The sequence below is a fragment of the Calypte anna genome, chromosome 28 (genome assembly GCF_003957555.1).
Source record: "Calypte anna isolate BGI_N300 chromosome 28, bCalAnn1_v1.p, whole genome shotgun sequence".
Classification (NCBI taxonomy): Eukaryota; Metazoa; Chordata; class Aves; order Apodiformes; family Trochilidae; genus Calypte; species Calypte anna.
Genome location: NC_044273.1, coordinates 730,325 through 756,940, shown reverse-complemented (window position 1 = coordinate 756,940; position 26,616 = coordinate 730,325). Strand labels below are relative to the sequence as shown.

General features: G+C 55.7%; 1 protein-coding gene across 3 annotated transcripts in view; it reads right to left on the bottom strand.

Annotated features, from left to right (window-relative positions):
* The window catches only part of CSNK1G2 (casein kinase 1 gamma 2), a 37,881-nt gene extending 11,265 nt beyond the window's left edge, over positions 1-26,616 (bottom strand). Inside the window, exons 1-3 of one of the 3 annotated variants that reach the window (XM_030466640.1) lie at positions 26,493-26,616; positions 6,518-6,599; positions 2,982-3,484 (exon numbers count right to left, since the gene is read on the bottom strand). In XM_030466640.1, coding sequence (XP_030322500.1) covers positions 2,982-3,168 — 187 coding nt within the window. In that variant the 5' untranslated portion in view covers positions 3,169-3,484; positions 6,518-6,599; positions 26,493-26,616. Of the gene's footprint in view, positions 1-2,981; positions 3,485-6,517; positions 6,600-26,285; positions 26,351-26,492 lie in introns of those variants that run through there. The other 2 variants (XM_030466639.1, XM_030466641.1) reach the window with 2 other exon arrangements.

Sequence of the window (26,616 nt, the reverse complement as noted above, 5' to 3'; positions counted from 1 at the left end):
GCTGTAGGGCAGGCAGTTGGGTGTGATGATCCCAGAGGTCTTTTCCAACGTTGACAATTCCATGATTCTCCAGTCCCAGGCATTGCACCTGAGGAACATGGCAGAAAGTGGCTCTGTGTGAAGGCAGCAGGCACTGTCCCAGACCTACAAGCACCACAGCCCCAGTGACATCAGGCCAAGCAGTGACAGTTCCTTACAGCAGTGGCCTCTCATACCATTGAAAAATAAAAAATAGTTACTTTAAAATTTGACTTTCTTCTAGAGGAGGCTCTGAAAACCAAACCTGGCAGGGAACCAGCTCAGGCAGCCCCAGGGGAACCCCAGGGGCAGGAGAAAAGCAGCTCCTGGCTCAGAAATGTGGCTCCCAGGCAGCCCAGCACCCAGCAGAGCACAGACCAGAATCCATTGAGTTGGAAAAGCCCTTTTAGATCATCAGGTCCAACCCCTCCCAAGGCCACCCCCACCCCATGTCCCTCATCCCCACATCTCCAGGGCTCTGAAACCCCTCCAGGGATGATGGGGACTCCAGCCCTGCCCTGGGCAGCCTGGGCCAGGCCCTGACAACCCTTTCCACAAATGCCTTGTGCCCATTTTTTTTTTTTTTAATGATTTTTAAATAATTCACTTGTGATTTTGGGCACCTCCATACCTGGGAGGATTTGTCCCCATCCTGAGGCACTCAGAAGGACACCTCCCTCTCAGCACGGTGCTGAAATTGGGCAAAGTGGTGCTTGCTTCAGGAAAACAACTTCATTTTCCTCCATCACTGGGAGCTGGAGGGGTCACCTCCCAGCAGGCTTTTGCAAGGCCTCCTGGCTTTTTTTTTAATGAAATGAAAAAAAAGTTCAAAGCAGATCTGGGCACTTCTATAGCCACATTTTGGCCTCTGCCACCATTCCCAGGAAGAATTGAGTGTTCAGCAGCAGCTGGGGAGCACCCCTGCTCCTGCTACATCACAGCAGGATCCCTCTGGTCCCTTGCCATTCACCTGCAGCTGGAGGAATCCCTACTTTCTGTGGAATCCTGCAAGCATTCCTGAGCCCTGAGGCAGCTCAGGGTCACACCTAAGGAAGAGAGATGGGGTTTTAGGAGAAAAGCCCCATGGCTGTGGCTCCCTATGCTGTGATGTTGTGCTCAGGCCTTTCCCATATTAGTGCTGGGAAGTGCAGGGTGTGACAGGGCAGGGACACCACGTGAAGGGACTGGAAGCTTCTCTTGCTGGTGGCAAGGACAAACTCTGACAGAGAGAATCGACTGCTGCAGAGCCCCAGAGCAAGAGCTCACTGCTTGTCCCTCAGCCACAGCAAACCAAGCCCAAGGGCTCCCAAATCCCTGGGCTGGCTCTGTTCTGCCTGCCAGCCCCACGGATGATGCTCAGACCCCCGTGAGACCTGTGCCCACCCGGCTGCTGTCCCTGCAAAGCCAGGGGGAGGCCAAGGCAGGGCTCACAATGACCCCCAGTGCTGAGCACACCAGGCAAAGCAACAGCCCCTGGTGTTTCAGAGTCCTGCCCAGAGCAGGGTCTTGGAGAACAGCCACCCAGAAAGACGTGGAATGTTCACTGGAAAGCAGGGAAAAGGAGGGGACAGGACACAGGTGGGCTCTGCACAGCTCAGAGCCTTCCATCCATCCACCTTCCCAACCATCCCTGCAGCAGGAGGGCAGCAGAGGCAGCTGCTGAGATCCCCCCAGGGCAGTGAAGGCAATAGCAAAATCCCTGACCCCTTCCCCAGGGGGTGGGATTGCAGGAAGGGTTGGAGCCCTTCCCCAGGCTGGGAGGGACTGCTGAACACAGGAACCACTCGGCTGGATTTGCAGCTGAGTTTTTTTCTCAAGCTCTGCAATTAAGCAGCCACCCCACTGGGACAGGAGGGTTCAGCCTGGCACCAGCCAGTCTGTCACACCGGGAAGAGCTGACATTAACTCCCCACAGACAGAGGGAAACTCACCCCACCCTGAGCCTCCCACCTCCTGCTGCTCTGGCACACACCCAGCCCGCCCAGGAGACCACAGGGACTGCAGGTTTAGCTCAGAGCTGGGTTTGAAAAGGGGCTGCTTAAAATAGCCCAGAGCAACAAAGCTGCCAGAGGCTCCCCAGGACCATCTCACTTCCCTCTCCCCAGGACACTTCCCTGAGGTGCTGGCAGAGACCCCACCAACACATCCAAGGTGCATTCCTGGAGACATCCAGGCTGTGCTGCTGGCACTGCAAGACCTCTCCCAGCTGCCTGATGCCAACCCAAGAGTTAACAGCTTGCTGAAAGCCTCCTGGGGCACGCCAAGGCTGTGGGAGAGGAGCAACCCACCCTCTCTCTAACCAAGAAGTTGCTCAAACCCCTTCCTGATAAACTTGGGCCAAAGTGGCAAGTGACCACGGAAGGTGCCTGGGTTTTATTCAGCCCTTTCTCTCTGCTCTGCACAAAATGTTGGAAGAGTCTCTGAAACACCTGAGGTCAACAAGCAGAGAATTTACCTGGGATAAAATCCTGACTCTCTTCCTCAGATGTTCACCCCAGCAGTGAACACCCCTCAGGTCCCCCTGCTCTCCCTCTGCTCTCCTGAGGCTCGTGGGGCAGCAGGAGGGCAGCACCCTGGGCACAGCTGGGGGGAGATCTGGTGAGGGCTCAGCAGCATCTCCTGAAATGGAGGGGACATCCCCTGGACTGAGGGGACAGCCAGGCTGGATTGGACCAGCAGAAAACACTCTCCCAGACAAACCCCAAACTTGACAGACATGGGAAAGGGCTGGAACCACCTCTGCATCAGTCCTGTGGGCTGAGCTGGGCTTTGAAAGACGCAGAGCAGCGTGAAGGGGCTGAGGAAAAGGCACCTCAGAGCAACACGTGCTGCTTCAGCACCCTGTGGCTTGTACAACAGCCTTGGTGCTGAGGGTCACAGGGCCATGCCAGCTCCTCCTGCTGCAGGAGGTGGGTGCCAGAGCAGAAGCAGATGTAGGTAGGACAGAAGATCACCCTTCTCACCTAGACGGAGCTCCCCGAAATTGCCACATCCAATCTTCTTGCCGACCCGGAAGTTGGGACCCACCATTAAGACTCCCGAGTTGGTTCCAGCACTCCGGCTTCCATGACTGCTCCTTCCTCCACCTGTCTTGGACATCCTTTTACCTTCCTCCAGCTCCCCTTTCCCTCCTCTCTTATCAAAATCCATAAGTTTGTGATACCCCGGCCTCTCCACGGTTACGCTGCTGCCATACAAATCCCAGAGCTGCCGAAAGTTGAGGGGTGAGGAGAAGAGAAGAAGCAGGGTTCTTCTTGGTTAATAATACACCATCCCGGGGAGTGGTGGGAGGGCAGGGCGTGGAGAAGGAGGGAGAAGTGGCCACCCACGGGTGCTGGGCTACTGAAATCTTAGTGCTTCCCAAGGTCCCGCCGGGATTGTCATCGTCGCCCGTTACAGGGAGCTCTGTGGTGGAGGGAACATCCTCTGCAGAGGGGCCTCCCAGCACGGCTCCTGGGTCTCCCAGCTGCAGAAAGGACAGGGAGAAAATTAGCAGGAGGACAACCAGTGGGATCTGGGTTCCAGGTTCCTTCCCCCCAGCTCTGCAGAGCTCCCCCAGCACCCTCCCTGCCTTAGGGATAACTCTCGGTACGGTGGGAGATGCCGGGGGGGCTCAGGGCTGTGCCCCCCAACACTGCCAGAAATAAATAAACCTCAGGTGAAGGCAGGAGGTGAAACACTCGAGTAGTGCCAGAGCCAACAGCAAGTGACCTCAGGAGAATGTCCCCACGGAGCAAGGAGAACTCGAGGTGCTTGGGGCTGTGCTGCCACTGTCACACCCCAGGGTCCCCAAAATCAGAGGACACGTGTAAACCCCCATGGCAACCCCCCAGGCATGCCATTTCCTAGGAAGGGAAATGAGGACATTGTCCCCAAGTGACTGCTTGCCAGGAGGGTCCCTGCAGGCCCAGAGGCTGCGGGCAGCTGAGTCAGAGCTGCTTCCCCTCGGCTGTGCTTGGGCCACAACCTTGGTGCCAGAGATCCTGTGCCAGGAGGCGTGGGAAGGGACTGAGATTCCAAGGAACTCTGCAGGAATGGCCATGCCTGGGGCTGCCACCACGGTGTGCCCAGGAGCCAAGGACTTGGTACCAGCTCACTCAGTGAAAAAATAAACAAAACAAAAACCCAAACCAACAACCCTACATTTTAATTGCAAAGCTCAGAGTGAGGCAGGGTGGCCAGCAGGGCTGGTAGCCACAGCCTGGGGACAACCTGCTGTGACACTTGCTGATGGCCGTGTTATCTGCTCAGTGGTCACACAGCAGCTTGCCCCGTGCTGGCAGGGGGGGTACCCCAGGTTCCCCCCACAAACAACCAGAGTTCCTGTGGAGCCTGGACTGGGTCAGCTCTAAAGGTCCCTTCTGACCCAAACTCTTCCATGATTCCACACCACTGGTTCTGCACAAGCCCACTCTGCCTGACTGAGCCCAAATCAGCTCCTCGCTCCCTTACAGAGGAGTGGGATGAGCAGGACCATCCATCAGCTCAGGAAAACAAGATTCCAAGAGAGAGCTGTGCCCTCCCTCCCTCCCAGACTCCCACCAGAGCTGCCCTGGCAGGGGGATCAGGCTCAGTTCCGCATCTGCAGAGATGCCTGGGTGGGAATTGGCTGGAATGTGCTGGGAAGCTCCAGAGGGACTGGGATCTGCAGAAGGTCAAACAGGAGCTGGGTGCACACTGGGAATCTTGCCAGGAACAGACAGAGACAGGCAGACAGACACAGACAGGCAGACACAGACACAGGCACACACAGACACAGGCACACTCTCCCAGCACCTCTGGTTTTGCTCTGAGTTCAGCCCTTGCTGTCTTTGGAGGCAGCTGAGCTGCAGAAGCAGCCCCCACTCCCTCCTGCCCACCCCCTGGGCCCCACTCCCCCTCTCCCCACTTCCCTCTGCCCACCCAGGGCCCCTGCCTGCCACGGCCTCGTTACCTGGGGGTTAAACAACCAAACCCCCCCCCAATCCCCCCTTCCCTGCTCAGCCTCCAGGAAATGAGCACACTGCAAGTCCTGAGGCTTGGCCAAACCCTGTGAAACTTTTTAATGGCTCTCGATAGCTATTAATAACAAAAAAAGGCTTCTTGTGCTAAAGGGTGCATGGGGGGAAATGGAGGAGGGTCTGAGAGCAACAGAGGGAAGGAGAGACCCAAGCTGAAGGTTGGCAGGGGGGAAGGAGCAGCCACCTCAGGGTCCATGGGCAGGGGAGGTGCTCCTTGGAGCTGCCCCACTCCCAGCCCTTGTCTGACACCAGAGCCACCACCAGAGCACCCAAAACACTGCTGACCCCAGGAGGAAGCAGAGCTGCAGGCACTCACTGGAGGTGCAGGGTGCTGGGCACGCATCAGTGGGATGGGGAACGAGGCTTTCGTGTGGGGTGGGAGCCCCATCCTTGCCTCACATCCTCCATCCTATAGCCCAGCCCCTCTGGAGCATCCACAACTGCTCCAGCACAGAGCATCCCAGCCCTCCAAGCCCATTCCCAGCAGACCAACACTTGAGAACCTCCTCCTGCACCCAGCACACCTTGGCGGAGGGAAACTGAGGCACGCCGAGCCTTCCAGCTTCCCCGCAGGCCACAGCCTGGGCTCCTGCCCTGCTCCTCCCGTGCCAGCAGGAAGCAGGGTGGGAGCAGCACCAGAGCAGGGCTTCCCTCAGCTTTGTTCTCCCCCAGCCCCAAGCACACAGAGCCCACACGTGATATCCTGCTCATTCTTTGCTCCCCTGATAATTTCCGCCCCGGGTTTGGCGCACGGCGCTGCCCCCCCCCCCCTTCCCCTCTTCCCACTTCCCTGGGGGAGAGAGAGAGACATTTCCCAACCCTGACCTCACAGCTCCTGGGAGCATTTTGGGAGCCCCCTTCCCTGGCTGCAGCTCCTGCCCATGAGGTGTGGGGTCCTGCTGCTTCACATCCCCTTTTCCTTTTGAAGCAGAGTTCAGTCCTGGAGGGTTCCAGGCCCAGTTTGCCAGAGCAGAGGCAGCTCCAGCCCCACTCTTGGGATTCTTATTATTTTTTTTTTTCTTTTAAAGAGTTATGGGTCAAGCCCTTGCAAGAGCATTTCAGACACTGGAGCGAGACTGATCCCTAACAGAAAAGAAAAAAAAAATAAATACTGTTTCCTGCAAGCACTGGGACACTGAGATGCCTTCCCCTGGCCCAAACACAGGCAGCAGCACAGCACAAGTCCTTCAGCCTCAGGAGCAGCTCCTCAGGGAATAACCTGGCTCCAAATCCTGATTTCAGCCCCACGACCATGGAGGCCACAGCACAAACCTCCCCTGGGGCTGCCAGGCTGCAGTTCCCTCTCTCCCCAAGCCAGGAGGTCAGAGCTGCAGGAGGATGCTGAACCCCATCCCTATGTGGCAGGGCAGGGACTGCTGCTCCAGGGGCTGCTGCTCCCAGGATGAGCCCAAGAGGGCTGGGAGGAATCTGTTTTGAGATCTGAATGCCCCTAAGGCAAGGGAACTGCTCTCTGTACCTTGGTAAAATGCAGGACCCACCTCTCTGTGCAGAGTCAGTGACCGCTCAGGTTTTCCACTCTGTGCCATAAAGAGCTCTCTGGCCTTTAAAATCGAGCACAACCTAATTAGAAACAGAAACCTTTGGTGAAATTCCAGGACTCCTGCTGCTCCGGAGCAAACAGCCCTGCAAAACCTAGGTTTGGGAAAACCCTGCAGCCTCTGGATGGGCACCAAGGCCCCAGAGCTGCCCCATCCCCAGGGCACCAGCACCATGGGGACGATGCCCCTGACTGATGTGACAGATCCTCACCCAAAAGGTCACACAGAGGCAAGCAGCCTCAGAAAAGCACCTTCTAGGCAGGATTTGTTGGCCTGGCATCAAATTTGATGCAAGATGAGACTAAGAAAACTTCTTTCTCTCTTTGGGGGGAAGGGAAACCAATAAGAAAAAAAAATAAAAAAATTTTTGGCTTGAAGTTTGGTGGAAGAAATCCCAAAGCAAGCTGTGGTCTTAAACCAAATAAGCTCTGCCCTGCAGTGTTTGCAATGAGTGCTCCCAGCCAGGGAACCTGAAAGTGAAACAAAGTGCAGACAAGTGCAAGTAAATTCAGCACCTCCCCAAAACAGAACCACAGAAAGACTGAAAGCACCATAAAGGGGATTAAAACACACTCAAGCCATGATCTGAAACAAAAGAAGGGGTTCACGTTGGTTTTGTTGAAATATTGGGTTCTTTCTTTTGGCCATCTGGTTTTGAGCACACCAAGTCTGCTCCAGTCATTTTTACAAGCTTTTCCCTGCAGACATGAGGGTGAGAAAATGGGATTTGGGGTGGGGGAGTGTTTGTTGGGTTTATTTAAAAAAAAAAAGGAAAAAAAGCTGTGATTCTAGTGCTAGCTTCTCTGAGACCTGGGACTTGGACTGAAATGCCAAGACTCGGGAAGTTCCTGGCCACAGATCTGCAAGTATAAAAATGCTGAAAAGTTGTATTTTTAAAAATAATTTCTTTCCTGTATGGCAAAACCCTGCGGTGGATGAGAGTCCTTTACAATCCCATCTGGGGCACATTGTTCCAGGCCCCCCCTCTGTTCCTGTCTGCAAAAGGTTACAGTTACCCAGGGCAAGACAAAAGAGGGGAAGAAGAGGAAAAAATAGTGACCAGAGCAGGGAAATGATGGGTGAAGGTCAGGGCACTTCTCAGAAGAGGGTGCAGGTGTTGTGGACCAGCTGGCACCCCTGGGTGGGGGTGATGGATCCATCAGTCACTGAAGCCTGACCAGACTGAGCCCTGATCACCAGAAACCTTTGGGATGGTTCCTTGAAGTTGGTTTCCCCACGTCCTTTTGGAAGCAAAAGAGAAACACAGCTGCATCCAGATGAAAAGGGAAAGCAAAGCTTCTTGAAAACACACACAAAAAAGAAAAGCCCTTGACACTGCAGAGCTCCAAGTACAGATCACTGCCAATTAAAAGCTAAAAATAATCCCAATACCCTGCTGTCCCAAAGGGCGACCCCTCAGCTGGCTCCCAATAGAAAAATCCCATCCCCAAAGTGCCTCACACTGCTGAAACAAACCCCAACCACCACGATTTCAAAGTTTAAGAGGCGGGGGAAAGCTTACAAGGAGATCCAGTCTTCAAAAAAATGGAAGATCCAACAGCTGTGAAGCCAACTGCAGGTGGGCCCAGGTGATGGCTACAAAGGTTTGTACTGGGATCATATTCCAGTCCAACCCCGGGCATGATGGAACAGGGAAAAGCTGAGACACAAGCCAGAGGTTTCCCAAAGGAGTGGGGTCATGGAAAGCCTGCCCAGGCTTCCCCCAGGGGAGCCCTGGAATGGGGATGGTGAAGGGAAGGGTGGGACAGGAGGTGTTGGAGGGATGCAGGGCAGGTTCCACCTCCTGCAGGAGCTCAGGAGAACCAAGACATCCCCCACCCCACTCTGAGAGCTTGGGGAGTGGAAAGGGGACCCCAGCATCCAGACACCACTGCTGGGGGCTCCTTGCATCACCCCCACCCCAGACATGAAGCCCACAAAGACCAAGGAGAAGCAGGACAACTTGTGGCATCATGCCTGGCACTGATCTGGGGCCTTCCAGGTGACAATTCAGCTGGGGTGGGGGCAGCTGAAGAATAAGGAACAAACCCCCCTGCATTCCAACACAATGCTGGGAACTGTGGTGGTGCAAAAGCTCATCCTGGGATGGAGGTTTGGGATACACCTACATCCTCTGGGAAGCCACCATTCCCACTGGGGAGCAGAGGCCACCACAAGCTGGGGGGACAGCGTGGGGACAAAGGCAGTTCCAGCTACCCCAAAGGACAGGAGCTGGCCATGAAGTCCCTTCCTTCTCCCCCACCAACTTTGCTCTGAATCAAGAGGAAGGGAAAAAGCTTCTGGAGTGTCTCAGGGCAGCAGAAACCTCTTCCAGGAGGTCTGTAGTGTCCCCTGCTCTGCTGAGCTGGATGAGGCTCTCCTGGGCTGAGGTTTCTCACTTGTGTTCTTTCCACAGATGAAAGCTTTGAGGAAAAGCTCATCCAGGATAAAAATCCATACAGCTACCACAAAAGGGAAAGCCAGTGGATTTTCCAGGGTATACAAATAATATAACTACTCATGTTCTGGAAAGTTAATGTTCAAACCAACGTTAGCATCTCTTGTGGGCCAGCCAACAGGACCAGTAAAACCAGACAACCTGTACTGGAGTAACAGCAAGTGGAACTGACCTCAAGTTGTGCCAGGGGAGGGTTAGGTTGGAGCTGGGGAAGAATTTCTCCCTGCAAAGGGTTGTCAGGGCCTGGCTCAGGCTGCCCAGGGCAGGGCTGGAGTCCCCATCATCCCTGGAGGGGTTTCAGAGCCCTGGGGATGTGGGGATAAGGGACATGGGGTGGGAGCAGCAGGGCAGGGGTGCAGGGACCTTCACCCATACTGAGGAATCCCTCAAAAAGCAGGAAGGCCTCAAAGCAGCCCCAGACTGTCACCTCCTGAGCCCTGCAGGGTGGAGGGAAGCAGGGATGGGGTCACAACCTCCAATGCTTTTCCCAGGAAGGCAGGAGCCAGCACAGCTCAGGCTGCTCTGTTTGCTCCCTTTCCTCCTCTGTGCGTTCCCCTGGGTGTCAGCACACCAGAAAGCTCCCGTTAAACACTTTGTTACTGAACTGCTGCTGCAGAGCCCCCGGGCACAACCTGGGCAGCTGCAGGGGAGCCTCTGGCTCAGGGATGGGACTGGAGAGATCTCAGCTCTGCCACCACCTCCTTGGTGGATTCCTGGCCCTGCAGATCCCGGCTGTCCCATTGGGTTAACAACCCCCTGCATCTGCCTTGGCCCTCTGAGGTCCCTGGGGAGATGTTTGGCTCCCTCTTAGTTTTGGAAGAGTGCTCAGAGCTCAGTGACCTTTCCCCTTGCCTCCATCCTTCAGGGAGAAGACAAGAACCCACTCAAGGACTGAAGAAACTCCCTCCCCAGCCAGCACCACCGCCTCTGGAGCCCACCCCATCGCTACCTGACCTCCTGCCCACACAGCTCAGGGGGAGGAGGGGAACATCCAACCCTCCCCATCTCCTCTTTGCATTCTCACATCAAGCCCCCCAGCCCACTCGTCCTGCAGAGCCTTCCCTGAAGCCCCCCAGGCCCCTCTTCCCACTGTCACATCCCTCATGGCTCCTGTGCAGGGATCCCAGGACAGGCACAGCCCCCAGCTCTGTCCCCATGGCCACTGCACCAGCAGGGGCTGAAGAGCTTCCCCTCCACAGGGGGGTGGTTGCTGTGCCCCCCCCTCCCTCCAGCAAACAAACAGCCCCCCACAACCTGGTGTCACTTTTGGCCCCCACAATGTTCTCAATAAGGAAATCTGCAAGGGCAGTTTGTTCAAAATGTGGCTTCACCCCCCCCTTCCTCTCCCAACCAAGTCATTTCTGGAAAATAAAAAAGCTGAGGGTAATGTTTCTACCAGAATTTCTTTGAGAAAAAAAAAATCAACATAAAAAGCCCTAAACTGTGGCAGCAAAGCTTTTAATCCAGCATGATCTGAGCATCCTTGTTCCAAACCTCCCCAGCCCTTTGCTGAGCACACGGTGAGGTGGGGAGGAGCGAGGGCTCCACTCCTCTTCTTACCTCTGCTGTCAGAGTGGTTCCAAAGAATTTATCAATATGGTGAGAGGTTTATATATATAAATATAAAACATGCCCAGCCCCCAGGAGCAGGCCCTGAGCTGCACCTTCACCCCCTGTCCCATCACTGCACCCCAGAGCCAGACTCTCCCCCTCCCTCAAGGCTCAGACACTGTTCCTGGCACCAGCATTTATTAAACACCCAACCAACCAAACCCAACCAAACCACACCAGTGGGGCAAATGATCCCCCACACCATCACCTCACATGGAGCTCACATGGAACAAACACAACCCCACGGAGGCTCTGCTGGGGATTAAAGCATTCACCAGGAAAAGCTGCACTGAGCCCAGCACAGAGCAGCAGCCACCCCAGCGCCTTGGTGCTTCACCCTGGTGTCTCTCCAGGGCTCTCAGTCACATCCAAAATAAAAAAACAAGACACAGAAACAGCAGGATTAAAAATAAGAATAAAAAATTAATAATAGAACATTTATTTTTCCCCAGAGTTGAACTGGGTTGTGAGGAAGATGGCTTTTTCTGGCTTCCTCTTCCAGCTATGGTGTCCATCAACCTTTTCTCTGAATCAGAAGTGTTCTCTCATTATTGGCTTTTCCCTTCCCCAAGAGATTTCTGGACACTGCATCCTGCTCAGCTCTTAACCTACACCAGATCAAGCTGCAAATCTCTTCAAAGTTATTTTTCTCCCAGCTTCCAAACACAAATAATCCTTTAGCAGATTCCTCTGAATCTTCAATATTATTTTTTAAGAAAATGTTGTGTCACATCATCCCCTCCATAAAGATGAGAAGAGCAGAGCTTCAACACCTCAGCAGAGAACATCCTGGATCAGACAGGAGTCCTGCTTCCCAGCTGGGTGGCCTCACCAACCCGTGGGGACACCAAGTTCTCCCAGCACCAACCCAGCAATGGCTCACAGGTGATTCCATGGAGATCTTCTGAGGAGAGACAGATCCCAAACCCTCAGCCTGCTATGAATGCAAAAATCTCAGCTGTTCTTCCAGCTCCAGCACTGCCAAACTCCAGCCCAACCACCCCAGAGTCCTCCTGCCCAAGGAGCTGCCTGTGCTCACCAGCCTGGAGGATGCACAGTGTCCTCCTGACCCAACCCCAGCATCTCCATCCCCCCAAAAGAGGAGGGGGAGCAAACCTGAAATATCTTCCCTAAGAATACTAAAGTTAAATAAATGGTAAAAAAAGGAGGAAACCCCCAGTAGTGGTTTCAGTTCCCAATGGAGCCCAGAAGGCAACACCCTGCAGAGCTGCTAGGGACTGAGGGTGGGAATTCCCTGTGCTGAAGGTGGGATTTTAAAACACTTTCCTCCTTCTTGAGAGGAGCCTGGAAAAGGTACAGAAGCCTCCTGTGCTGGAGGACACAGAAAACTTCCCCCTGATGTGCTGAGTGCTCCCAGCACAGCTCAGAGCAGAGGAGGGGAGGTGAGAGGACAGACTGCACAGCAGCATCAGCTTCACTCAGTCCCCTTCCTGGCAGCCCAGCAGTGATTATTTTGTCCCCCAAAATACCCAGGGAGGGAGCAGGTCCCTTTAACCACCAGGAGTGAGACTTTTGATGGGTGTTTGCTCCCCTCAGCAGAAATGCAAAGCAACGTGCTCTGGCCAGCCCAAATTTGGAACAACCCAATCCCTGATGCTTCTGAACACCAAACCAACTTGCAGAGTCAACTCCCAAAGGTCCCAGTAAAAGCAGCCACCAAGAAAACCCCACGAAGCATCTGCCCACTGCTGGGGGCTGGGATGCAATGTGCTCTCAGCTGAATGCAGGATTTCACTCTTTTTGTTGGATCCCTGTCCAAAGCAGTGCCACCTGGATGGAAAATATTAACTCTGCTTTACCAAGGAGCTGGAAATACCAGGGCAGAAACTTCAGCAGCAGCACAGGAACCAACCAAAAAAAAAAGCTAAAAATACTTCTCAAAGGAAAAATAATAATAGTAAATATGCACAAGCTAAAATAAAACCAGATCTGAAAACCAGGCTGGAAAGGATCAACCACGTTGCAAGTCAGACAAATCCACCCAAAAACCAAGTGCCTAACAAAGTCTATCCACCTTTTTGGGCCACACATTTCAACTTCCAAGGACAGAGATCACCACAACTACCAGAAAACCCACTGCAGCTTTCTCAGAGACACTTGAAGGAAAGCAGCTTTTGGGTTGACTTCACAGACCCCACCAGAGGAACTTCACACCTGGATTTACCAACCCTCTACTCCAGTATCACTTCTCCTGCAACAGGAGAGGCTCTGGTGTGCAGCTGGAAGATGGCAAGATCAAGAAATGACCCAGCTGGAGCTGCAGCCTGCTCACACCAGTGTTCCTGCAGTGTTCTGCTCATGGGTGGAGCAATTTCTGCCTGGGAACCTGGAACTGGCTTTGGTGTTACCATCAGACACCACAGGTAAGGGGTGGGTCAGAGCTGGTTCTGAGCAACACCAGAGAATTCACAGGCTCACCTCCTGCCTGAGTGAAGAATATCACCCAGGGCTGGAGAATCCATCCCATCTTAGCAGGTCAGCACCAAAAAAAAAGCCAAGTAGGATGTTGAAGTGGTTTTGGTTTTACTAATGCAGAGCTCCTGGTGTTGGGAGACAAGAAGATCATTACAGACAAAGCTCTGTCTCTGGCTGGAAGACCTTAAAAAGACAGCAGTCAGAGTCCAACTCCCAGATCTCCATCCCTTCCCACAGCCCATATGCTCCAGCAGTTTCCACAGGACAGACACAGGCACCCCAGCCAAGACACTGCTGCTGCTTTTCAAGCCCCACGAGAGCTCCATTCAATCAGCCACTTCATCCCCAGCCACTTGAACAAGTGGTCTCAGCCATCCAAGCTCCCCCACACCCCAGGCTTTGTGGCTCTGCCAGTGGGATTTCTGTTTGAACCAGCCAGTCCATCCCCAGAGCAGCAAACTCCAGTCAGACACTGGATATTCATTAAATCCACACTGCTGCTACAAGGGAGAGTTGCAAAGGAACCAACTGCCTTCCAAAAATCCACAGCAAATCCCTGCTCACCAGTCCTGTGCCCTCTCCTCCTCCTGCTCTCCCCTCCACACGTGCTGAGGCTGATGGAAGAGCAGAATCTGCTTCTTTTCTTCCAGTCCCATCCTGCCCAGTTCTTGCACTGATGTCCTTGTAACAACCATGCTCACCCTGGGAGAGGGGCTGCAAAGCTTTTCTTTCTATAATCAAGACCCAATATTGCTATTTACCCCCCTCATGCCCAGATCACTAAAGCTCAAGGCTCAGCTGTGCAGCCAACATTGACCCAAAGCAGCTCTGGAAAAGAACAACCCAGCTGGATCCAACTGACCCACTGGGAAAGGTCAAGCTCCTAAAACTCACCTATTAAAAACCCCAAAGTTTTGCTTTCCTGCCTGGTAACCCCTCCCCAACAGGCTCTCTCTGCAGGCAGGTATCCAGAGGACTGTCTGTAGCCCAAACCACTGAATCCTAGTTTTTTGCCCTAGGAAGCTAAAAAGAAGCTCAAGGAAGCTGCAGCCTGAGCACAGCACCCACAACACCCTCAGGGTGGGCTGTCCTGTGCTGGATCTCTGGACACTGGACACCCAACCTCTTCAGATGGGCTCTGAGCAGCTGCTGAGCCTGCAGCACCACAGGGATGCAGCTCCTGAAAGCTGAGAGCACCTGCAGAGCCAGAGCAGGAGCTGCACAAACACATCTGTCCCAGGCACCACTGGGCCCTCCCCATCCTTCCCCCAGAAGTTTGGGAGGAGGTTTAACTTCAGGTGATGCTGCTGGTTTGGCAGCAAGAGGCAGAGGTGGGAGCCAAGGCCCTGCAGAGCCTCCCTGTGAAAGGCACAAAGCTCCATTTTGTCAGGGACACGAATTCCCCAGCCTGGTGCTGATGGTACCTGTGCTGGTGCTGATGGTACCTGTGCTGGTGCTGATGGTACCTGTGCTGGGCCAAGGCAGGAGAGCATTGCAGGCACCTTCCCCTTCCACCTCCTCACAGCCTCCTTGGCAGTCCCCAGGCCATGGTGACACAAAAGGCTTGGACACAACCAGAGAGCAATTTTTCACCCAGCAGCTTGGAACAAACGCTTCCATTTCCCATCTCACATCCCAGGACACCTCCTCCTGCTCTGCTGCCTGAAATCAATGCAAGACAAATCTCTACCAGCACACTGCTTCCTCAGCCCTGTCCCTGAATGCTCCCATGCCCTTAAAACAAACACTTTTCATAAAAACATGAAGTGCTGCTCAGCTTTTTCTTTATAATGGCCCTTGGTGCAGAGGAATGGGGGTGACAGAGCTGCCACCAGTTCCCCAGACAGTGAGCAGGGGAAAGCTGCTCCCACCTTGGCTCTGCAGCCCCAGCAGTGCTGAGCTGCCCTGCTCCTGCCAGGAGCTGCCCAGCCAAAGGCAAAGCTTTAGGGACAAACCTCCTGCAAGAGGACTTGGGCAGCAATCCCAGAGGAGCAGCAGGCACAGAGGTGGGCAGGAGCAGGAGGGGACACATCAGCAAAGCAGAGAAGGGAAAACTGCAGCAGCTCTGAGGCCACAACATCCCCACCCAGAGCTGGTCCTGAGCCCTCCTGCTCAGCACCTTCTGGAGTCAGTGGCTACAACCACCACAGGGCACAGCAAAACACCCCCAGCAGAAGAGGAAACCCATCCTGCAGGATCCAGGGGAGCTCTGCACTGCCCTGGTGCCTGGAGGCTGCTCTGCCCTCTAAGGTCACCTGTGCAGAAGGTGGCTCTGACCACAGGTCCCTTCTCCAGGCCAGGGCAGTGCCCAGGCTGAGCTGATGCCCAGATTGGTTTCAGATTTGTCCCTTGGTTTGCATTTCCAGGAGGTGGGTGGAGCAGATGCCCAGGGGCAGAGGTCAGCCAGCACCTCCCTCAGTGCCACCCTGGGCAGGCACAGCCTCTCTGAAGAGCCAACAAGCCCCTGGCAGGTGACCCAGAGGGACACAGGTGAGCACTGATCCCCTGCTCCCTCCCTGGCACTGTCACTGCAGGGCTGTCACCTGTGTCACCTGGCAGCAGGGGGAAAGGGGAGGCTCCAGGGGTGAGCAGCACCCAGAAACCAGCCCAGAGCCAGGGAGAGGTGGCAGCACCCCCAGGAGAGCTGAGAACTCGGGAGTGCAGCCTATCCCAGACATGTTTCCTCCATCAACAGTCCTGGGGAAGTGCTGGAACCCAGATCTGCAGCACCCCAAAGAGCAGGGCTCCTTCCCAGCCCCACTTCAGGAGCAGGGCACAGAGGAAGCAATGAGATGAAAGCCAAAGAACAAACCCCACAGCCCATTCCATTTCCCAGCTCCAGGATCTGGGACAGTCCCTCAGCCCACAGGATCCAGGGGAAGTTCAGCACCCAGCTGATCACACACCAGAGTGCAGAGGGGGAACAGACCCCCCCAGGACTCCAGCTCAGAGGGTCCCAAGTGTCCCTCCAGCCAGGCTGCTGCACCCCAATGGGGAGATGGCTGTGACAGGAGGGTTCCCCTGCTCCTCAGCCCATCTGGGGACTGTCACTCAGCAGAGATCTGCTTGCCCTCCTGTCATGTGTATTGCTACCAAACCCTTTTCTGTCAGCAGGATCTGGGTTGGCAGAAGCACTTTTAATAGTAGGATTTAGCTTTTTTTTTTTTTCCCTCAACCCATATCCTCTTGACAGAACCAGGTTAGGAAGCAGCTGCACTGGCAGATCTGGGGTGGCCTTTTGGAAGATGTGGCAGGGGAAAAAGGAGTGCCTGGTGCCATTCAACCCCCAAACCACAGCTAACTGCAACTTCCCCATCTCCCTCAGCTCACAAGGAAGAGGGGACCAGCTCTTCTGCTCTGTCCCTGGCCAAGCACTTTGCTCCAAAGCTCCCTGGAGCAGGGTGGGTGGAGGGGGCTGTCATTCCCACTGGTGACAAGGACTGTTTCCATTTCTGGGTTGCAGAGCTGCAGCTCTGCCAAGTCAAGCTGTCCCACACACAAGCAAACACCATCTCCCTCCCCACTTTCTTCCCCGGGCTGCTTGAAGCCCCACACATTTCCTCTGCCTTAAGAACTGGGGGGGGGGGGGAGGGAAAGAAGGGGCAAGGGAAGGGAAAGCTTCCAGGAGGAGTTCATGGGGAAACCTCTCCCCAAAGAGCTGTCAGACTCCTTGGCACAAGAATCATTTCCACAGGAGTTGGCTCACTGCTGTCCTGGCCCCTCCCAGCCCTCTACCCCAGCAGGGACTGTCACCCAGCAGGGACTGTCACCCAGCAGGGACTGTCACCCAGCAGTGGGCAGGAAAGCAGCAGCATGCAAGGAATCTTTTCTGCAGAGTCAGTGGGGCAGAGGGATGCTCCATGGCCCAATGTCCACCAGCTCCCACACCAGCAGCATCTTCAGGTGTGACCCCTGCAGTGCTCCCTGTCCCACCCCCTCCATTCTGACCCAAGCAGCTCAACCCACCACGCATTTTTCCCTGCAACCTCTCAAAGGTACAGCAGCAACCCACTCGTTTTACAGATGGGGCAGTGAAGCAGCACACAACTCCTCCAGCCTCTCACAGAAGGAAACACATCCACCAGGTCACAGGAGAAAGGAGGGTAGGGAAGGGTGGATCCCAACCAACTGGAGATGAACTGGGACAAATCACTACAACCTGGCCAACCCCCCCAGCCAGCTGGAAAAGGGGGAAAAGCTTCAAAACAGAAGGGCCAGAGCCTTACACCCCATTCCTGCTCACTCCAGAGATCGTTCAGGGCCTTTTCACTCCTCTGTCCTTCTCAGGGAGGATCAGACTCAGAGCTTCACTGAGCACCAGGACAGCTTTGGGGATTAAGGACTCAGACACCAAGCAGTTCATGTTCCAAGGGCTGTTTCTCCCCCCCCCTCACTCCTCACCTGGGTGTGTTCTGCACAGCAGCAGCAGAGCAGTGACAGCCCCCAGAGGAGCTGTGGGCAGGGAAAGGAAACTTTCCAAGGGGTTCATCCAAAAGACTGCTCTGCCTCAGGTACATCTCCTCTGACCTCGTTGCTGGTCCCTCCTTTGCCTCATCTGCACACAGGGAAAACAAAGGATACACCCCCTCAGGAGGACCCGTTTCATCTGGCTGCTATTAATACCTGGAACATTATTTACATGAACAAACTGTCCCTCCTCTCTCGTTTCTGGGCTCTCACTTCTCCAGTTTGTCCCAGAAACACCAGCCAACACACGTTCACCCTTCTCCAGTACATCCATCCAAAACCCAAACCCTTTTTTTTTTTTTTTTTCACTTAATTACTCATGTTTTGAGTTCCCATCACCTCTTCCAGTCCCTGCAGGAAGGACACAGCTCTCCTGGCTCTCTCATTCATCATGCAGCCAGTTTGTGGGCCTAAAACCCATCAATATTCCTTATGGAAAGGGGCCAAGACTTCCAAGCTGGAAGTCTGAGCAGCACAGTGCTGTTGGGTGTGTGTGTGCTCAGAGAGGCTGCAGCCATCCCTGAGGACAGGAGCCCCTCCACAGCCTTTCCAGCTGGGAATGCAACCACGGGCACTGCCAGAGCCCTTGGGTTGAACCAACCCAGCTCAGTCATCACCACTGCATCATCATCATCATCATCACCACAGGTGGCACCACACCTGCAGACTCTGCAAAGGGGAGGGAAGGCAGTTTGCTACCTTGCTACACACCCCCTGAGCCCCTCTGAGCTGGGGGGGTCAGACAAACCCTGACAACAGCTTTGGGGTTTGGAGAGAGTCCAGAGCAGGGAATGGAGCTGGGGAAGGGTCTGGAGAGGAGGAGCAGCTGAGGGCCCTGGGGGTGTTGATCCTGGAGCAGAGGAGGCTGAGGGGAGACCTTGTGGCTCTCTGCAACCCCCTGAGAGGAGGTTGGAGCCAGGGGGGGTCGGGCTCTGCTCCCAAGGAACAAGGGATGGGACAAGAGGAACTTCTGGCACAACTCAAGTTGTGCCAGGGGAGGTTTAGGTTGGAGCTGGGGAAGAATTTCTGTCTGGAAAGGGTTGTCAGGGTCTGGCCCAGGCTGCCCAGGGCAGGGCTGGAGTCCCCATCATCCCTGGAGGGGTTTCAGAGCCCTGGGGATGTGGGGATGAGGGACATGGGGTGGGGGAGGCCTTGGGAATGGTTGGACCTGATGATCTGAAAGGGCTTTTCCAACCTAAACAGTTCAGTGGTTCCCCAGCATCAAACCCATCACTAAAATCCAGAGCCGTGCCCTGGCTGGACTTGGCTCCCCTCAGCACAGCTTCAGGTTGGGATCCAGGGCTGCCTGCAAGCCCTTTGCTCCACTGGAAGGAGGAAGTTCTCAACCTTTCAGAGCTGGGCTGAACTCTGCACACAGGAGCTCAGACAAAGCCTTCCCCTTGGGCTGGCTCACAACCAGCCACATGCCTTTGATTTGGCTTCAAGAGAAAACATGTTCTCTCTGTACCTGAGCAAAACTCAGCTTTAACAGTCAAGAATGGCCAAAAGCCTCTGCTTGAGAGCACAGAAGATGAGAAGGTGGGGCAGAGGTTTCCATGCCCAGACTTCACATCCAGATTCAGAATTTACCAACCCACCCTGTCCCCAGAGAGGGGCTGCCTGGGACAGGACAGGAGATGGCCCAAGCACCTCACCCAGGGAATGGGAAACCAGCAGGATCCACTCCAGAGGATGTGATGAACTCTCAGCACCCAAGACCACAGAGCAAGCACAAGCAGCAGAGCATTTCTTTCCTGAGAGCTGCTTTGATCAGGAAGTTTCTGCCCGCAGCAGCCGCGGCTGGAAAGCAGCTCCAGAGCCGGTGCCTTTAAATCCCCCCCGGCAGCAGGAGCCGAGGACCGGGGCTGGGAGCAGACACGCCCTGAGCCGCCGGAGCTCACAAACATTTCCTCCCTGTGCTGCGGCTGAGCCAGAGCAACCTCGGGACCTGGCAGAGCCGGGCCAGAACCCGGGCCGGGTCACACAGATTGCCACTCGCCCCCTGACCCCCCCTTGCCTCCCCCCAACCCCAGCAGTGGATGTTCTTCCCTCCAACTTCTTCCTCCAGGCAAATATTTAGAGTCTATCGGGCTGGTCTCATCACAGGGACAAGTTAAATATTGGCCATAAAACAACAGCAAGTGCCTTTCAGTGATTCTGGCTGGAGAAGCACAGCTCTGGACTTTGATTTCTGGCTCTGAACAGAAATAGAAGCAAAGCACTGAGGGTTACACTCTCCTCGGGGGAGCAGTCAGAGATCAGGCTCTGCCAGGAGCACAGGCAGCAGTGGGACCTGTCCCCTGCATCCCCACCCCTGGGGTCTCTGCTGTCACCCAGCCAAGCTCACTGCAGTGCATCCCTGAGCTGGGCACGGGATTTGGAGCCTCACGGCCAGGTCTGTGCTTACACATCCTCAGAGGGACATCAGAGCACCTGTGGGTGCCACCCAGACTGCAGTCAGGGCATCTGCACAATGCTGTCCTCCCCCCGTGGTCACCCCACCTCCCTCCTGAAAGGCTCCCACCTTTCCTGCCTGGCAAACTGCTCTCTCCAGTGCAGAGATGCTCCAGGCTGTTCCTGCTCTGCAGCTCAGCTCCCCTGATGGCCGTGCTGGCTCTTGCAAGAAAATATCTCAGCAAGGTAGGAGCCCAAGGAGTCAGAGAGATGTCAGCACAATAAACAGGAGAGTGAAGGGTAAGGAGAAAAAAGGAATTAATTCAGTGAGGTCAGGAGAGCTGGAGCAGGGCTGCACCCAGGGGCTGGGATCCTGGGGGCTCCTGCCACACTCTGCACCCCCATAGCCCCTCAGAGCCCAGGCAGAGGAGCCCCTGCCAAAACCCACCCGAAAGCAGAGTCTGCTCCAAGGCAAGGGGGCTGCTTGGAGTGTCCCCGTGGGCAAATGTCACAGCAGCTTTACCCAGAGAGCCTGAGCTGGGGAAAGGCTCCTGTGACACAGCTCTGGTCTGCCCCACAGATCCCATTCATGTGTTGACTCCTCAGAGAAATGCTCAGCACAGGGGGTGGCAAATGAGCTTCCCTTTCCCTCTCCTGAACTGGTGCCTGCAGAGCTGGGAAGCCTGAGGAGCAGCTCAGCTCCCTGAGCAGCAGGCTGGGGAGGAAGAAGAGGAGCAGTGGGGAGCTGCTCCTTGGCAACATCCCCAGCTCTGGTGTGAGATGGGAGAGCTGTGAGCATCTGTCCTGCTGGGATTCCACCTCCCTGTACTGCACACCCTGACTGCTTCAGGCTGCAGAATGCTGGGGAGCTCTGGACCAGGATCCCCCAGCAGGCAGACATCCCTATGGAAACAGCACAGTAACCCTGGAGGAAATGTTAAAGCTCCATCCCACTGAGCACTTCCTATTCCTTCCCCAGCTCCCAAAGCCCACGGAGTGATGAGCTCCAGTGAGTTGGTGCTGGAATTCCCAAGGCTCAATGCAGAAAGCAGCCCTGGACCTGGCAGTGCCTCACCCCATGGCTGGGAGCAGTCCCTTCCCCCAGACAGACCACACCTCTGCTGCTTCTCTGCTGGCTCCTCAATGTTCTCTGTGCTGGGTAACACAAAAGCTGGACCTCAGCTCCAAGCCACAGCACCTTTGGGATAGGAGGAAGTGGCAGAGCTGGGGGTGGGGGCATTCCAGGAGTGCCTTTGCCTGCCCCTCGCCCACACCCATGGCACAGAAGGTGCTGGAAAGCCCCATCCTCCTCCTCCTCCCTCTGCATCCAACTGGGGAACCCAGGCAAAACATCAACCTCATCACTGCCAGCAGCCCAGCCTAAAAAAAAAGAAAAAGGGTTTCTTGCTTTGTTGCTCACACCCAGTATCTCCAAAGCAGAAAGCAGCAAGACTTTGTACCTGAAAGCATCAGGGAACAACAGGAGTCTGGAAGAATGGAGCTCCTGAGCAGCACCAACACAGCACACCTCTGTTCTGCTTTTAAACTGATTACCACTGATTTCTGCTTTTCAAATGATTACCACTGACATTTCAGTGCCCACCCCCCACACCCAGGCAGCAGCCACTCCTCAAAACTTCCCAACCTCCAGATCAGGGAGGGAACCAATCCCCAGGGCCACAGCCCTGCACCCAGGATACTCCCGGGATACTCCCAGCCCCTGGCTGCTCTGCTGCAGCCCAGGGGGGCTGCAAAGATCTTCCAAAGGAAAAACTCCACAAAATCCAAGTTCCAGACCAACCTGAACCCCTGTTGTTTAACTTCAGAACATCTCTCTCAGGCCTAAGCTGTCATTTGGGCAGGCAAAGCCAGGGCTCCCTCATTAAACCCATTACCTAATGGTAAATACCAAAGGGCTGCAGGACACTCCTCAGTCAGGGGCATGGAAAAAGGAAGGAAAACCCCATCCCTCCTTTCCTGCAGCCTCTCAGCCAAGCTGGCAGCTCAGTGATCCCCTTAGTCCTCAGCCCTCAGTGCCTTGGCTTCTGCTGAGCACTGCTCTCCTGGTCAGCCCCACAGACACAAAATCCTAGAACCACAGACAGGTTTGGGTGGGAAGGGACCTTAAAGCCCCCCCAGTGCCACCCCTGCCATGGTCAGGGACACCTCCCACCAGCCCAGGGTGCTCCAAGCCCCATCCAACCTTCAGCACTGCCAGGGATGGGGCAGCCACAGCTTCTGGGGGCAGCCTGGGGCTCAGCACCCTCACACCAAAGAATTTCTTCCTAATGTCTGACCTAAATCTCCTTTCTTCAAGTTTTAAACCATTGAAATGAACCAGTACTTCCCAGTTTGGTTCCAGAGCCCCATCCCAGTCCCCAGCAGCTGGCTGGGGGGCTGTGTGCTGCTCCTGACACTGGAGAGGGAGCAGAGATCTTGGCCTGCAGCACATGGATCCCTTCCCAGGCCCAGGGCTCAGCTCCTCCAGCTCTCACAGGAGGGGACTCCAGGCTTAGCAGGGAAGTTTTTAGCTCTTGGTTTTACTGCCACAGGTGAATTAGACCTGATATTCCCTGCACATGAGAATGTTTGTGCTGCAGGTTTTGAAGTGTGCAGGTCAGTGTGGGGAGGAGGAGGCAGATGTCAGCTGGGGACTGCCTGGGAAGTGTGACTGTCACCAGCCTTCCAGCAGGAACAGACTGCATGGGCACTGGGAAACCTTGCTGGAAGCACAGAGAACTTCTGTCCATCACCTTTTCAGAACCAAAGAAGCCAACTGAAAGTCTGCACTCTGCTCCTGCAGGAGGAAACACTCCTTGCTGTGCAAGAGACCATTGCCATCTTGCTCTGTACAGAATTTTCACAGAACCACGGAATGGTTTGGGTTGGAAGGGACCTTAAAGCTCCTCCAGTCCCAACCCCCTGCCTGGGCAGGGACACCTCCCGTTAGACCAAGTTACCCAAAACTTTAAAACACCCTGCAAAGCCTCACCCACAGCTTTCAGCATACCTGAAGAACGATTTCCTAACCCCCACAGGCTGGGGTGGCCTCAGTGCTCACCAAGCACCACTCTGCTGCCACCACAGACAGACAGACAGACCTGTGGTTTTACAGACACTGCACTGGCCCCAGCACACCCAGTCCCACCTCTCCCTCCCCAGCTCAGCAGGGCTGGGGGGACCCAGCAGTGGTGAGGAGCAGAGCTCTGAGCACCTTGGGGTCAGAGCAGCCCCAGGGGAGAGCAGCAGGGGCAGGAGCTGCCCTGGGACACCTCAGCTCCACACATGTTCTGCAGTCAGGTTCAGTTTTAAGCCAGTTATTAGGCATAAAGCACCAGGCTGACATGCGAGGGTTGTGCAACAGGGAGACCCCGTGCAGGGACTTAGGAGAATTCCCCAGGAAGTGGAGGGCAGGCAGCACAACTCTGGGAAGCAGGCAGTGAGCCCAAACACTGAGTTCAGCTGCCCTGGCAAAAAGTCACCTTTACACTTCCCTCCCAACTGAGTCCTGCTGCCCTCCAGCTGGGGACCTGCTGGGGACACCGTGATGCCCCCACAGACCTGAGCCAGGCAAGTATAAACATCCAGTCTAGTGAGAAAAGGATTTATAAACACACAGCTTTGAGAACTTGCTCTCTAGCAGAGCTGCTGAGACTGCTGCCCCTGCTTCTTGTCCTCTAGGGCACAGCAGGACCAAAGCAGCCTCCAAGCTGCACCATGGCCCAAAAAAGGTTCAATTTCACAGCTTCTCCCTGCACTGGGACAACCCAAGTCTGGTTTGTCAAAGCCCAGTCCCAGGGCTGTGGACAGAGCTATTCCACAGAGCACAACCCCCTGTAAGCACACAAAGGAAGCTCCTGCACTGGCACCTGAGCCTCTCCCCTCCCAGCAGCAGGGTCTGACTCCCAGGCAAAGCAAGGCCCTGGTGCCACAGCCCCAGGAAAGAGCCAAACCCCAGTGGGAGCTCCACTCACCTGAGGCTCCCTCCCCATCTCAGAGAGTCCTTCAGTGCTGCAGTTTCCCTGGCTGGAAAGCAGAGCTAAAAGAGCTCCCTGCCCGGAGAGGCTGATGCCAGACTGGTCCTTCCAGCAGGCTGGGATGCCCCCAGAGCAGGGGCTTGGCACACACCTGGCTGAAGCAGCCAAGGTGAAAGATTCCTGCTCCTGAAGACCTCCCCCTGGCTGAAAAAAGCACAAGGGTGGGGGCAGGAGGCCACAGACAGAGTCAGGCCCCAGTCCAGCAAACACTTTTGTTAGGAGTTGCTCTAAGTGGTCTCTTCCAGCCCAGTGGGGGCTGGAGGGAGGGGGGGGGGAATAATCCTGCTGGATCTGTGAGCACAACCCTCCTGTGGTTCCCATTGATCCGCTGAGTCACTCCCCTTGAACAGGTCTGACAGCCCTGAGGGTTGCACAGGAGATGGAACACAAAGGAAGAGGGGATGGAAGGCTCTCCAGGGACAGGGACAGGGACAGACAGTGGAGGGAAGCACTGGCCGGGCAGAATCCAGAAACCTGCTGGACTCCAAGTGCTCCAACTTCCTTCTCCCCACTCGGCTCTCCTGAAGAGAACTGCACCAAGGAAACCAAAGAGAAACCACCCTGCAGGGGCAGGAACACAGCTCCATTCAGTCAGCCCAGAGAAACAGCCCAGGAAAAAACAAAAAAACCCAACAGCCTCCCCTGCAAACCACTCCCAAGTGCACCCCAGTCCTCCCCATGCCAGTGGCTGTTTCTGCAGAAAACCTCCAGAAATGATTTATAAAGCCTCAGAGATCTGTGAGATAACCCAGGAGAGATCAAACCCCCAGGCAGAGTGACACAGGAGGCAGCCACCTCCACAGGAGACAATTCCCCCCTGGGGGGGTCCCCAAAGTCACCACCACCAGAGGCCTGAGCCCAGCTGCCACCAGGCAGGGTCCCACCATCCCCAGCACCACCACAACCCACCAGGGAGCCCAAAGGTGCTCAGCAGCACCCAAAGCACCATCACCAAACCCTCCTCTCTGCCACGCACTGAATGAACACAACCCCAACACATCTCTGGCAAGTCCCTCCCAGCAGCCAAGCCTCCCCTGCCAGGAGGAAGGCCTCTCCACAGGATCCCCATGGAGGCCTCCTGCCCTCATTTGCAGCAATTCTTTTTCAGACACACTGGCAAACACCAAACGTTGTCTCCACTCTGTTACATAAGGCCCGATTTTGAACCCCCTGGGCTGGCAGTGGGGAGATGGGGGGCACACTGCACCTGGGGGGGCTGATGGGACAGCCCAGCTGGCAGAGGAACTCACAGACTCCTCAGGATTCCTTTTCCAGACAGCCAACCACTTGTTGTGCAAAGGGAAAACACCAAGCAGAGGAGTTCACAAGGCAACTTCCAACCACACTGCCTGCAAACCCCTCACACTCCTGCAGTCATTTTACACATTTTACCTCGGGTCCTCCCTCCCCTCCCTGTTCTGTTCAGAGCAGAACGTGGGAAAGCTTTAAACAAAACTTCATGTTTTAACTTTGGAAATACACATCACATGGCAGGTCCCCACACTTCCCACACCATGAGCCATTCCTCAGGAGACACCTTCCCGAATATCCCCACAGCCTCACGTCATTCTCCCTCCCAGGTCCAAGAGCCTCCCTTCCCTGCCTCCCTCAGTCCCTCTGCCAACCCCCAGAGAGGAGCCACAGGCCCCTGGTGGCCCAGCAGAGCTGAGCTGCTGCTGCTGCTCCTCCTCGGGAAGAGTTAAAGTCAGCTCCTGTCTGGTGGGGGCAGAAGGGGGGGGGGGGTATTGGGTATTTTTCCTGTTTCTCACGTTCATCCTCACCCACTTTGCTAAAAAAAAAAAAAAAAAAACCAACAAAAAACAAACAAAAAAACCTAACACGTACAAGAAAGGAAAAAAACAAAACAAAACAAAAAAGCTGTTTTAAATCCCAGATTCGGCAGAGTCCCTTTCCCTAAATAAACACTTCCCAACCCCTCTGGAGAGAGAGAAGCCACATACAAAGGAGCCAACATCCTGCGAGGCTCGGGCACCACGGGGCAGGGTGCGGGCCCTGGGCACAGACCCGGGGGAGGCCCCGAGCCCATCCTGCCACCCCCCGCTCCCGGAGGGGCCTTGGGGGGGCCGCGATCTCGGGTGGACCCCGGACCCTTCCCCGAGGCCGCTGCACAGGCACCGCCGGGAGGAAACGGGAGGCGGCCCCGGGCCTCGGCCCCACGGCCCAACCCGGCCCCAACCGGAGCCCTTCAGCCCCCCGGGTCCGTCCGAGCCCCCTCCTCATCCCCCCCATTCCCCAGCCCCTCAGCCCCCGAGGCCCAGCCCGGGCCTTCCCCCCGGGTACCCACCTTGCCCCGTGTCTCTCCCGGCCCCTTCTGCCCTCCGGGCCCCGCTCGCTCCCCGCGGCCTCTCCCGCGCCCCGGGCCCGGCCCCCACCGCCCTCTCCTGAGGCGCCGCCCGGCCCGGCCCCCTCCTCCCCGCCACTGCCCGGTCCCGGCCGGGCCGAACGGCAGCGAGAGGCCCTCCCCGGGCGCGGCGGCGGCGGCGGCGGTTACCTCGGCGGTTCCTCAGCGTCGGGCGGCACCGGCGCTGCCCCGCGGCCGCCTGCCCATGGCGGAGCCCCCGGCCCGGTTCTCCTCACGCCTCCCCTCACTACTCCGCGGGCAGCGGCCAGACAGC